We start from the raw sequence: 13,779 nt of genomic DNA on the forward strand, positions 1-13,779 counted from the left end.
AGAGAGCAATAAGGTCTCCCCTCAGGCTGAGCAACCCCAGCTCCCTCAGCCTCTCCTCTTAAGACTTGTTCTCCAGACCCCTCACCAGCTTCATTGCTCTTCTCTGGACCTGCTTCAGCACCTCAGTGTCTTTCCTTTAGTGGGGGGTCCAAAACTGGACACAGTACCCGAGGTGGGGCCTCACCAGCGCTGAGCACAGGGGAATGATCGCTCCTCTGGTCAATGACAGGAGTGCCTACAGAACCTGGGCAGGTCATTGTCCAGAGGTCCTCCGTCAACCCTGGCTGGGCACCTTTGCATGTTTTGGGGGATGGCTGTTTCCAGCCCCTGCTTTCCTCTGCCACGACAGTTGGGAGATGCATCTCTGTCTTTCCAGGACTTCACTGGAGCACCCAGCAGGAAGGTTTTCTTTCCTGAACTCAAAATACCTTGGGAAAGCTGGATGGCGTGGCCAGTGGACTCATTGCCAGAGCCCTTGGTGGGCAACGCGAGGCCAGAGGCTGCCGTCCCACTGCCATGTCCCAGGGACCTGAGCTGTGGCACTCTGACATGTACATTGTACAAAGTAGTCATGGGGACAGAGATTCTGAGTGTCCCAGGGAAGTGCCGGGATGCTGCACTTGGGATGGTTCAGGTCGGTCTTTCCAATTAGACCAAGTAGAATTTCTGGGGAAAATGCGAGTAAATGGAAAATTTGAAACTTGATAAGGGATATATGTTGGTTTAAAAATCCTTTTGCTGGAAGTTTTAAAAGGTGATCATCTTTTGTAAATAATTTATTCATGTGCAGTTTTATGTTTTGTTGTCTCCTGATAAATTCTTCAAGTGCTAGATAAATTCCTCTGCTGTTTCTGTTCCTCCGCTTTTCTTTCAGAACCAGACACTCCTCTTTAAAAAGTAGCCTACTTGAAAAAGTGCCTTTGGCTTTCTTAAAGCCTTTAAAAATTATGGTGGGTTGCTTAAGTATGCCTTTAAAAATTATGGTGGGTTGCTTAAGTCCCACTTGTTCTGTAAAGTATGTTTCTTCTTTGCTGAGCTCCCAGAGCAAATTTTCCTCTTCCCGTGCCCCTCCTGCAGTGGTCGATTCCTGCCCCTCCTGCTGCTCTCTGGGGTTTGCAGTTCATGTTCTTGGTACGTGCTACCTTCTCCCAGTCCATACGCTGTGAAGAGTCTCTTTCCTTTTCTATGTATACTGAAGCCCTACTTTTCATTCCTTTCCTGCAACTTTTCAGGTGAAAGTTTGTTGTGATCGCCAAATCCTTAATTAAGCAAATTAATTGCTGCTTGAGTCAAGCCAAACATTTGGGTAAGGATCTTCCATGAAATAAGGCTAATTTAAAAAAAATAAATCTAATAAATCAGTAACTACAAAATGCAGCACAGCATGTTTAGGAATAGGATAGTTGGTTTTTTTAATTTCATGTTTATGCATACATTTATTGATAATCTAGGAGCCTTCCAACTTGTGTTAATGTCGTGCAGAATAAAGCTGATGCGCAAGGCAGTTGGAAAACGAATAACACGATGTGATTTGCACAGCCTGTTTCCATATTGTGATGAGCTACTTTGCTGTTTGAATGGAGCAAATGATGTTTAGATTCAGCTGATTTATTGGTAGTTCTGTCAAACTGCCACGAAATGAAACAATAAGGCTAAGTACCGCGGGGGAAGGTGGGAGGAGAGCGGGGTCTGACGGGAGGGTTGCCCCAGCGATGTGCAGGAATGCCACCCCGACGGGGCGGCGGCGCGCTCCCTCCGCTCGTGAAAAATGAACTGCTATTCACACGCTTTTCTTTCCGTAGGGAGAAGCTGTCTGTGGCTCGGCTGCAGCGGGAAGTTGCACAAAGTAAGAGTGAAGGAGCAATGGTAAGCTGTGGCACCTCGCCCCTTTGCAATTCTTGTCTCGCCGCGTCAGGCTGTAGGTGCGTTTTGTCCTGCTGAAGGTGGTCACCGCAGCATTGAGGCCATCTTGGGCAAAATGATGGGTTGCCAACGATGTGTTCATAAATCTGAGGAAACTCATGGCTCTATCTTGGCTTCCTTGGAAGAGCTGAGGTAGAGAAAAGCGGTTTCCTTTTCCCTGCTGATGGTGCTTACTGGAATTGGAAGCAAGGCAGGCACGGAAGGGCAATTTCAAGATCAAAATGCAGTAGATTTACTTGCCTGTTAAATCTTAGCCAACTGCAGGAAAATGGAATAATACAAGTATGGAAGCTTAAAAAACCCACAGTCTGATAATTTTTTTAACTTCATACCTTCATTTTTCATGATTTATGAGATGAGGCTTGTGAGCAAAAGTTGAGTTGGTAGATTTTCGGTTAACTGCAAATCTCGATTTATAGAGTGCCTTATCTCTTCTAAACAATTTTCTTTTCGAGCCAACATATGCTGAGTGTGCTTAATTACTTAATATCTAAGGAACTCTTCCCATCTGTTAAGGAGTTTGTTTGTCCTTGTCTTCAGATAAAACGACCTAGGCTTCCATGGGATAAAGCAGGCCCATTCAAAAACCTTAAAACCCAAACTGGTCCCCTTCAACATACTCGTGGAACTGCTACTGATTTGAGGGAGTTCTATAGCTGGCTGTGAGAGAATTTTGTCCCGAGTTTGACTGGGACAAACTAAGTTGTTTGACTTAGTGGAGAGAAGCTGTAGAGGGTCTCTTGGGAGCAGATGCTCTGTTAGCTGTGTGATGGAGGGTCCTTGGAATCCCACCTACCTCCAGAGAGGGCATTTTATAAATCATTGTTGGTGATTAATACAATGAAATGAGATTTGGAGGGACGTTAGTGGCAGGTAAGAAAAACCTGCTGTGAATCTATTGCTCTCACCATGGCCACACGTGGCTGCAGAAGAGCTGGTGGTGTTTTGTGGGGGGCTCTGCTGGGACAAGGGCTTTTGGGGTGTTCTGAATGTCTGGTAGCGAGGGGAAGGAGATGAGTGGGGTTTGCTCAGGCAGATATGGCTGACTTGCCCCGAGCTGCCGCTGCATGCCCAGCTCAGCTGTGGGAGTCGCTGCCATCTCCCATCCCAGCTTGCCCTTGGGTCTGCAGCGTGGCTGGTTTGGCCACCAGAAGTCTTTGAGACAGTTTTTAAGCAGTTGGGAGGACTGGCTGTTGGGTGATGTTTTGTGTGTTATTGGGGCAGGAGTCCGATAGGAAATGAGAAACGAACTTTTATCAAGTTAAGCTGTAATCTAAGAGTATTTGACTGAGATAAAATTCCTGCTGCCTCCAGGAGGAATTTTGTGTGAGGAAGAATAACAAAGATTGGGCGTTGGATTTGCAGTTGCATTTTAGTTTAAAGTGTAAACAATTTTCAAAATCTGGAGAGCTGTTTACTATATTTGAAATGTTTCCTTTAATTTTTTTAGAGTAACTTTTCCTGGGAGGCATAGAAATAATATAACGCATTGAGTGTAAAACATAGTTAGTGAAATAACTCAAGATTTATGAAATTGGCAATATTGATTAACCTTCCGAACCTAGTAACGCCTTTTGTATAGGCACCCACCTTGTGGCTTTATCTCATGAGGGTCAGAGCCTTTTTGTGCCTTTTACCGTGGCTGGTGGGATTAATCACATAGCCCTGCTAACCAGAGTGTAATTTTGTATAATTTGTTGAGAGGCTGAGTGTTGTAACCCATTAGGAGCTGATAGGTAGCTCTCCGGGGGTGCAATCTTCCCCCCAGGTAAATACTAGGTAGTTTTTCTCCTCTTCCCCGAGGGGTAATTTCCACAATTATCCTGCAACTGCAGCCGGGGACGAGGGCGCCCGTAGAGAGACAATCGCTTTGAAGCTGTTGATGTATGGAAACTTCTTTGTGTCTCAGAGCTCAGAACCAGTGATTTTAATATGAAACACAGCAGTCATTAATTAACATTAATGAACTTGCTTGGCTGTCAGCAGTACAGGAGCAGTAAGGGTCCAGGAGATGGAGCGTTTGAAGGCAGGGGAGGCCCGGGATGAAGTCGCTTGTGCAGGCTGCGTTTCGGGGCAAATACTTCAGAAAGATTCGCAGGGAAATTTCGGCAAGGGATTCTGAGCAAGCAAGCCTTTGGCAAACGGCGAGGCTTTCTCCGGAGAAGTGCTGGCAGTCAGCAGCGTGCCCGCAGGGCACCGAGTGGCATGTGCTGCTCTTGTTGGTGTGAGGGACGTCCCCCCGGAGACGGCAGGGGCTCCGCTGGGGCTGGCACCGAGGATGCCGGGCAGCGGTACCCGCCAGCCGCAGGGCGCCCGAGGGGTTTTGCCGTGCTGTCACCGGCTGGGGATCGGGATAAAAGGGATGGCACCCCCCGCAGCCTCCTGCCAACGCAGTCTGTGACAGGCCACAGCTTTATTTAATCACTAATTAGCTAATCGCCTTTGCTTACTCCCATTTTCTTTTTTGTTTGGTGTGCTGGTTAGATTGGCTTGAAGGTTTTCAGTGATCTAGCTCCCTCATTTAGGAAGGGCACAGGTGGCACCACATGCCACCTCTAATGCCACCTCCGGTGCCTCACTCGGTCTCCTGGAGAGCATTTCTTCCACCAGGCGTGCTGAGGGCAGGGAGCACGAGGAGCCGCGCTGCCACACCGCTCCCCACGTCCTGGGAGCCCCACAAAACATCACCCAAGCCTTTTGCAGGGTGGCACCTCGTTTAATACTGCACCAATGTTTCTGGCTTCTTTTAAAAAAATACATTTCCTTTGGGTTTTGCAGTCATGGGTGGGTCATGAGAGCAGGAGGTGACCACGTTATGTCAACCCACACCCAATTTTAGGGTGAGCCCTCTCCTTCCCCCTTGCATTTGGCACCTTTTTGATCAGAGTGTGAGAAAGCTGTGGATACTCTTCCCTGTTGCCTTCCCAGCACAAATCAAGGGGAGAATATGCTATTTAGGATTTGCTTCCCTCCTCAGGAGGTTGCAGCCTTGGCCTTTTTGCATGTGGTCCTTGGATGTGATGGGTGGGAATGTCTCCTGGTGCTTGGGTTTGCCTGGAGTCACAGGAACCGCTGCAGCGAGGTGGCCACGTACCTAAAATCACTAATGACACACAAATACAAAGCACATGCTCTAGAAAGTACTTATATTGTGATATCTTTGTTCAAAAATGGGTTTGCACATCTGTATAAATAACATATGGTGGGTGATAACAAAATACATTTTTATGAGGAGACATTTTTCTGGGGGGACTTCAGCTGAGGTTGAAGATCAGGCAGTATGTTCTGTATATGGCACCGACGTATCTGCCCCGCAGAGCTCCACGTAAGAAATGTGTTTTTTAATATGACCCAGCATTAAGTTTTTTCATTATTGGAAGTAGATATGTTCTGGACGGAAAATAGAAGTTTAAATTAAGGTATTTCATTTAATGATAAATGTTTATCACCAAAAATATGTGAATAACCTGTAATACATTTTTTCCGTATGGTTGTATGGAAAACCTGATAACTTATATATAGGGTTGAGTGAGTATGTATTTATAAACTGTTTGAACTAGGAGGCCTGAATAAATTCAGACTGACAATTCAGAAATAAATAATAAATTCAGAAACCTGACAGTTACTCAGGTTTCTTTATTTTATGAGCCACCATCAGTAAATATTGATTATTCATTATAAAAATGCACAATTGCTGCCAATCCACTTACTGAAAGTTTCGGCAGCACGGAGCCTAGATTGCCAGGTGGCTCTTCCTGTTGCTTATGGTCGTTAATTTCTTAATGTGCACGTTCGCACTTTTCTTAGTCATGTTTCTTCTGACTCATCAAGGATTTTATACCTTTTTGTAAAGGAAAAGATGATTGCTTCATATGTGTACAGTTCTTGCAGCATTTGATGGAGACTGTGCAGGTGTCTGTGATGACAGAGATTCCATTATTAAAATCAGCAGCTTTCAAAATAGATCACAAGTTTATTTCAAAACATGGTAAAGACTGAGAATTGCTTTAGTCATCAAAGTATTTTGTTGTTTTTTTTTTTAAACTTTAAACCCATGACTTAAATTGCTGTAGTCATCAAAGTATTTTTTTTTTTTTTTTTTTAAACTTTAAACCCATGACTTCGGACCTTTAGGACACAGAAGGAGACCAGGTCAAGTGTTCATTTTTGTGAAATTTTCTTAACAGTAAACAATGCAGATTAGGAAAAAATAGGCGAAAAATGCTGCCACAGTTACATAGCAGAGTTCTCGCAGCAGAGTAAGTGTTGGGTTAGCAGAAACCTAGATGAAAAAGCTAAAATGAACTAAAAGTATACACAATTGTTATCATGTTTTGATAACTTGTATTCATTTAAAAAAAAAAAGTGTCTTTATTTACATATTTGTTCTACAGTTCCTTTTTAGTTTGTACTACTGCATCCGAGTCCTTTAATTCTACTCTATATTCCATTAGTTCAGTGGCCTGTAACCTACACAAAAGAAATTGTAGCACTCTGGCAATTTAGCTGTGAAGGTTAAAGTGGGATGATACTGCCTTTTATATCTACATGGGTTTCACTTAGGGTGGGCCCTGGGCTCTGATTTACCATGAGTCCTGCTGTGTCCTTAAGTGATGCAAAGTGATTATCATGGGCTCTTCCCGGTACCCGTCTATTCCACACCTGCACCCTTTTGTTAAAAAGCCACCGTGTTAAGTGAATGTGAGGTCCCCAGTGAATAGGTTTTCACCCTCTGGTAATCCTTCTGCATTAGATTGATTTATGAATGTATCAGATTCTTTGTTAGCATGTAAACCGCTAATTAATTTAAAGCTCTCTGTGGAAAAATTAAAGCCCTGGTTAAGGCTTTCAACAGGCTCAGATGGTGCTAATAATGGAAAAACAAGTTATATTAATGAGTTTTGATGCGATCAGCACAATTCTTGCTTTACAAACAGTTTTTGCTGTGAAACAGTAGAGACTGCAAGATTTTTAAAGAAGGAGTGGAAGAAATAAAAAGGAAAGGCAGAAAAAAATTGCACTGTCAGTAAGATGTTGCATTATTACTGGGAACAGAGTCACTTCTGCTTGTTACAACTTTCTTAAATGTAATGTGTTTAGATACACGTAATAGCCTCTTACGAAACCACGGGAAGTGCAAACTGGTCTTTTTTCCAGATTGAAACTGAACTTTTAAAGTAATCAGTTTTGAAAAGATCTCTACCTCTTCTCCTCATCACGCACTGCTGAACTGGAGCATTCATATGGAGACAGACGCGTTGAAGTGCAGAAAAGGTCTTGATTGAAATCATATTAAAATCAGTAGAAAGTCTCACCATATTCTCTGCTTTTTTCCAAACTCCAGGGTGTTTTGTATGTAATTTCAGTTGTTTGCTCTGTTGTTCAAATTTAGACTTTTAATGTGGGTGCTAGTTTTCAGTGAGGAGAAAGAGGAGCTCAGACCCCAGCTTGACGATGCTTTGTTGAGCTGAGTGAGGTGAAAGAAAGCCTCATCTCCATCTTTCTTGCAGGAAGCTGAAAATGCACATTTATAGTGGCAGCCCATGATTGTAGAAAATTGTTCTTTTTCCTCACATCTCCTGAGAGCTGTGTTTACCTCTGGTCAAGCCACTCTGTCTTGGGCCACCCTCCTGGCTCTGTGGTCAGCACCGCAGCTGATATTAATGCTGCCCCATTCATCAGCCAGCAGGATGCCCTCTGAAAAGGAGCACGGTCAGCATTTTCGGAGGCCCAGCTCCTAACATCTGCACTACGTAGCGTGTTTTTAGGGAGGAGGGGGAATCCTGAGGTTGCTCTTGCGCTGGGGTCTTACAGATGGCAGCACAATGTCCTGCCACGAGCGCCGAGGCACTTTCTGTCACCGCCTTGATGAATCTCTGCAATCGCCTCCAGCAGCTGGGAAGGCTGTTGTTGCAGAAGCACCCGGGTCATTCAAAAATAGATGATATTTAGTAATAAATGAAGTGTTAAAGATGTGATACAAAAGGCTAAATTGTCTTTCCCAACTTCTGGGTCCTTAGGTCTATGAAAACATCTATCTGTGCTTTTTTCTTCGGAAGTAGCAAAGAGAGAGAGGCAAAGCCGCCTTTTTAAAATATGTGTTTGAATAGTAAACATCCTAAACCGCAAAAAAGCAGCCTGACCCTTGTGCTGTCTCCTCTGTGAAGCCGTGTATTTACACACAGCCAGCCGTGCTGTCTAGCTCCTTTTATTTAGGAACTTCATCATGTGGCCCTCACAGAGACTCAGTGACATTACTAGTAGTTAGCATCAATAATGATTATTGAAATTCTTTACAAGCCTACTTTAATGCTTCTGAACCTCATTAATTGTTCATACTTCATTAGGCCAAATGTCCTCATTCAAAACTTTGCAGTCTTAACTTTAGTGGTGGTTTTAAAAGAGAAGATTTTCTCGTTCTTCTTTGTTGTTGTTTGCTTTAAATTTGCAAATATTTTCTTTTTTTTTTTTTTTATTTTAAGGCTTTTATGAATCTAAGAATTCTTTATGACTTAAAATGCTGAGAGCTTTCAACAGTCATTTTCCAATGAAAAAAATCAACGGGGTTGCTCCCTCTTCCTGAAGCAGAAGTACTGAGAGCCCCATTGCCTCTGGTCACTGCTTTTCAAAAGCAGATTTCAAACATAAATGATTTCAGAGTCCTGTTTATTCACCAAACTCCCCAATAATTTGTTAAAATCGGTTTTCTTTCATTCCCTTGTTGTTTGAAGTGTGACAGACGTGGTGGCAGGGCGCCGGGGGAGCTGCTGGGGCTCCCTGGCTCTGGCTTTCCACCAGGAGAGGGAGCTGCAGCCATGGGAAACACCACCCTCCTCCACAGCCCTGCTGGAAAACTAACCTGCTGGAAGTGCACTCCTCTGCCTTCACTGGGAGTTCGGGTTTTGTGGAGCTGGAAGATATTAGCTGCAGTATTTTAAAATATACAGGGCTTTAAAGGGGCTCTTGGGACTCACCGTTGCAAGTCCTTGCCATGTTCCATCCTTGGGTTTGGTGTTTTCTTGCTCTGTTTGCCAAGGATGTTGTAGGCACCGGCACTGTAAAGACCGTTTTGATATCCAAAGGTGCTTAAATAAGTTTTGCCCCTCGCTTAATGAAGTCTCTTCAACAAGTTTCTGCAAGTATTTAGTCGACATAAAAATAAAAAAAGAGTCAAGTAGAATTATGTAAGAATCACTGAACATAGAAAAAAAATAGAGGAAAATGCATTTATATAAGGTCGGAAAGTAAAACAGGCAATCTGTAGAAAGTATGTCATAGCAGCTAAATTGCCCTCAAGTGGAAATGGCCATTTATACATTAGATAACGAAGGCAGGGGATGTGGAAGTGCAGGAGGGGCGCGGGCAGTCTCATAGCATCCATGGGTGTACGGGATAGCGGAATGGCAGTTGGCGTCCGCGTGAAGCAAATCCCACTTTATGACTAGAAACAGATGTACCCCGCTCCAGGCAGTAGCTCACCGCCTAATAGGAGTGATGCGCCCATGCACTAATAACAGTGAATTGCAGCCATTTTCATATCAAAGGTTAAGCTCTGCAATCCCGAGCTCCTCCAGGCAACGGCAGGAGTTGACTCCAGGAAGCCACATGCTCACTGGATTAATATTTTTGCAAGGATGACCTAAATCGAGCCACCGATCTGCAGGCTGAAGGGGCAGAACGTTTAGGGTCAGGTTTTATCTCACACAAGAAAGGGATCTCCGCTAGGATGGAATTAGTCACAACATCTGAGGCTCTGAAGAGGAAAGGCAAGTGCGTTCACTGGGCCGACAATTTGAATTTTATGCAAACTAGAAAGGTACATTTGTACAGATTAATAGTGGTGAAACTGCTGTGATATACTTGGCATTGCAACTTTTTTTTAAAGTAGCTGGGGAAATCAGCATATTAAAAATAAAAGAAATCACTAGATGTTAATTTGTTTGTTTTTTTGGGTTGCAGTGGTTTTTTTTTTGTAGCCAGTAGTTAAACTGTTAGTGTAGAATTTATAATACTTAACAGGAAGACCAGTATGATCTTTAATTTCTTCATATTGTTGTCACCTAAAGGTAAACTTCAACATTACTCAGTGATTTTTATTTTTGTGCTATGTGGTACTAGTCCCTGCACAAACCAAGGTGGTTTGTCTGGGTCCAGAAGAATGACCTGTTTTCCCCAAATGGGACAGAAAAGGTTACTGGGAGGGAGAGAAAGTTTCTGTACAGGGAAGGACAAAATTTATGTACCAAGAGCGTTGCTCAGTTGTGCTGCTTTTATTAGGTGCCCATTTATTTAAATGAATGCAATGCTCTTGGAGCTTGTACCGTGAAGCTGCTGCTGACCCATGGAGCAAGTCAACTTGAGCCGTGCTTTAGATGACCTCCTGTTAAAGTAAAAACTCTTTACTGCAACAAGTCTTCGTTCAGCATCTTTCGCAATGGAGCCCTGGTCCATAATTGCTCCACGGCACCAAGATAGCATGTTAAGGTGCTGTTCTCTTGACCAGTTCCCTCATGGCAGAGACAAAACATACATATATATGTATTATATACACAGAAAGTAGTCTGTCAGAGATGAATTAAAGATAGACAGCAGAAACTGGGAAAAACTGTTGGCCCATCTCTGCCCACTGCCCACTTTGCAGGTAGACATGAAAACTAGGCGCAGCTCATCCGAGCAAGATTTGAACCTGTCAATGTTCATTGTGCCATTAAGCCCTATTAGCTCTGTTGTTTTTATTTCTATTGGCGGAGCATAATCACCCCTCTCTGCAGCTTCTGTTGAAGGTTTAAAAGAAATATTAAAGCGTAGTAAGAAAATAATGCCTTCCTATAATAAAATCATATAGCTTTGTACAGATTCATATAGCTTGAGCTAGCAACTGGGATCCTTCCTTTCTTTCCCTTTCTACTCCAGTCTCTTAAACTTTAATTCAGTATTTGCTTTGTCAGGAATTTGCTTTTACATACTTTCTGTTTATTTTGGCTCTGTATCCGTTGCCTTGTGATAAGGGATCTTTTGATATTCTACGGGATCTTTCATAATGAAGATCTCATGACATAATGTTCCGAGTCTGGAACCGGTGACCGGACTTGCTCGCATGTCCTGCGAGGGGAGACTGTCTAGACTGTGGGAATGACTCTGATGTTTGGATTGTGTTATTTCCATACCGCTTGGCATGATGCACTCTGTAGTTATTCTGGAAACTAATGAAAGTACCAGGCCTGATACAGGACCTTACCTGGCTGTGAAGTAGCTTTCGCTCATTCTCCAAACTACCAATAAGCTGTATTTTCTGCGTTGTACCCTGTTGTGTGACTTCAAATAACCAGCTGCTTAAAACCCCTCTTCACTATACTCTTTAAGGGTCGGAGTCTTTAACTTTGGTGTCCTGCAAGGCTACTACTGCTGCTACTACTTTTGCCGCCGAATTCCTTTATAATTGTGGAAAGTATGTCATTCCTCATGTAAATCATTTATTTGTAAAGCAGGTTTTATTCTGACTCTGCTGCTGCTCACCTGATTGCCTGTGTAGGCAGTGAACTGTTTGGGGAAGAGGCAGGGTCTTACTGGGCATCTAAATAGTGCCGAGAGCCACTTGGAGCCTGGGGGGCTGATGTGCCAGGAATGATCACAGCCCGGAGACTTGGGATGAATCCCGAGAGGGGATTTGGCTCAGTATGCACAGTGCATACGACTGTCGTTTTGTAATTGCATCTTTACGCTGCACATTTGTGGTTGGCATCCACGGTGACACTCAGAAATCATTTCTAAATAAGCAGTGTTGGAGAAAAATTATTATCTCCTGGGAACATCCTGTTCCTGGTAGTACCTATTAACAAGTGCCCTGTGACAGTGACTGGCAGAGTTTTCCAGTTAAGAAACTTTTTCCGTGGCCGTCACTAGAGGAGCAGGTCAAAATTCCCAGGTTGTTGTTAGAAATGTCGTGTTATGTGTGATTTCCCTTCATCATTGATAATGAACCACCTCAGAAGGGAAAACTTGTGATGTAGGAGATATCGTAGGAAAATACATGCCTTAAAAATAATTTCATACTAAAACTAGGCTTTGAGGGTTGTCAGCTGTGATAGTCTAAAGGCTTGTTTCCAGCAGTTGTATCTTCCATCAGCTGATGATAAGAGAAAAGTGTTCACAAACTGAAAAAATGTAGGAAGAGGCGAGTAGAAGTCGAGGTGTGCAATCTAACGCGTTTGAAAAGGAAAAGCTTTGGAAGGAACATAAACAGGTTGGCAGAAATATCCTTGTGAACCCCCAGGAAACAAGAGTATCAGCTCTGGAAATGTGTTTAATCTAACAGAGAGGGGAAGGAGAAACTTTTCTTAGCTTTGTTCTTTTCATGTAGCTGTTGCCTTACATGTAGATGCCAGGGCAGGAGCGGGACCAGCGGTACTTGATGGGGCTTGTCCCCTACCCCCCCAACAGCTGAAGAGAGAGGAACTAAACACTTGTGCAGCCTGATTCCCACAAACCCAGCTCTGCTTGGGTTTGCTTTCATGGTCAGCGCAGCCAGGGTGTTTCTTTTCCATTTAATCAAAGATTGCTCATATTTCTCCAATATTGAATTTCATATCTAACTTGATTCTTCAGTGAGTGATAGGAAGTTGTTTGTTGTAGTAATGCGTTACAGCAGTCCACAGAAGCACTGGTGAAGAGCAAATTTCCTGTTCTGCAGATGCACAGCAAAATTTCTTTCTTGCCAAAGCTTAAAGACTATATAATTACAAAGAGTTTGCTAACCCACTCCTTCCACCCGGTGGATAGACAAACGGGGATGGCTGTGATTCAGGAAGTCTAAAGCATTGCTGAGATGTCCTGGTTCGAGGAGGTCACTCTATGGAGCATCTGCCACTCTGAAAGACAAGGGAACTGTGTGTGGGAGTGATGTGAAACCTTGGTGTGCTAGTCAAAACGTATGAAAAATTTAGGGTGACTCTGCTAACTCCTATTCTAGTGTTATTCTAATTACGTGATTATGTCCAGGAACAGAACTTCTGCTCAGCTTCATAATTGCAACTACTTCTGTTGGATTTTTTTATTTTCAACCAGTTCTGAAGGTGGAAGAGGTGAAAGAGCTGGACTCTTTGGTTTTAGTAGTTGGTATTTTCTGTAGAGAAAGAAACATCTTTTCTTTTTTTTCTCTTCAAGAAAATCAAACACTTGTAATTCTCAACACTTGCTGTTAAGTTGAAAAAAAAACCCAGAGATTTTTTTCAATCGTGTCTTAAATGACAGATGCGTATGTGACTAGGTGCAATTAATAGATTGGAATAAAATATGGTTAGATACAATGAAACAGTTACATCCTGTGTAAAAAGATAAACATGGAAATGAAGACCAGAGAACTAAGTGTCAGAGTTTTTATATCTGGTTTTGATCTGCTGTAGAAGTTATCTAACCTCCCTGTTCTAGTAAGGATAGGAGACTACGGCAGTGGACTCTGGCTGGCACTGGGAGTTGAGCTGAATTTAGTCTCTGGAAACATGGACAGACATTCAAGTGAACCTGTTACTGAAGTGATACCACAAAATGGTATCAGATGGAGATACAGTCTTTCAATTACTCCAGTTTGACTAGGGAATGAACTAAAAACAACATGAGAGCTTGTTTATCTTGGGTTTTTTGGTGTTTGTTTTTTTTTTCAAGCTCTCCTGGGTACCAAGCTTGCAAACTCAATCTGGCCCCTGAAAGTTGAGTCAGTTCTTCTGCATGTGTGCGTCGTCAGCCCTAATGAAAATTTTGCAGTGGCAGCTCTGTTAAAAATACCATTGAACATGTGCCAGGCAACAAAAAACCCACTGCATTTCCCTATTGCCTATAGCAGTGCCTGCAATGCTGAAG

General features: G+C 43.1%; 1 protein-coding gene across 1 annotated transcript in view; it reads left to right on the top strand.

Moving 5' to 3' along the window:
- The window catches only part of NCKAP5 (NCK-associated protein 5), a 406,029-nt gene that overhangs the window by 171,663 nt on the left and 220,587 nt on the right, over nt 1-13,779 (top strand). Inside the window, exon 4 of the mRNA XM_014941123.1 lies at nt 1,807-1,866. Within this exon, the coding sequence (XP_014796609.1) occupies nt 1,807-1,866 (60 nt within the window). The remainder of the gene's footprint in view (nt 1-1,806; nt 1,867-13,779) is intronic.

This window comes from Calidris pugnax, unplaced genomic scaffold, assembly GCF_001431845.1.
Source record: "Calidris pugnax isolate Ruff unplaced genomic scaffold, ASM143184v1 scaffold60, whole genome shotgun sequence".
Lineage (NCBI taxonomy): Eukaryota > Metazoa > Chordata > Aves > Charadriiformes > Scolopacidae > Calidris > Calidris pugnax.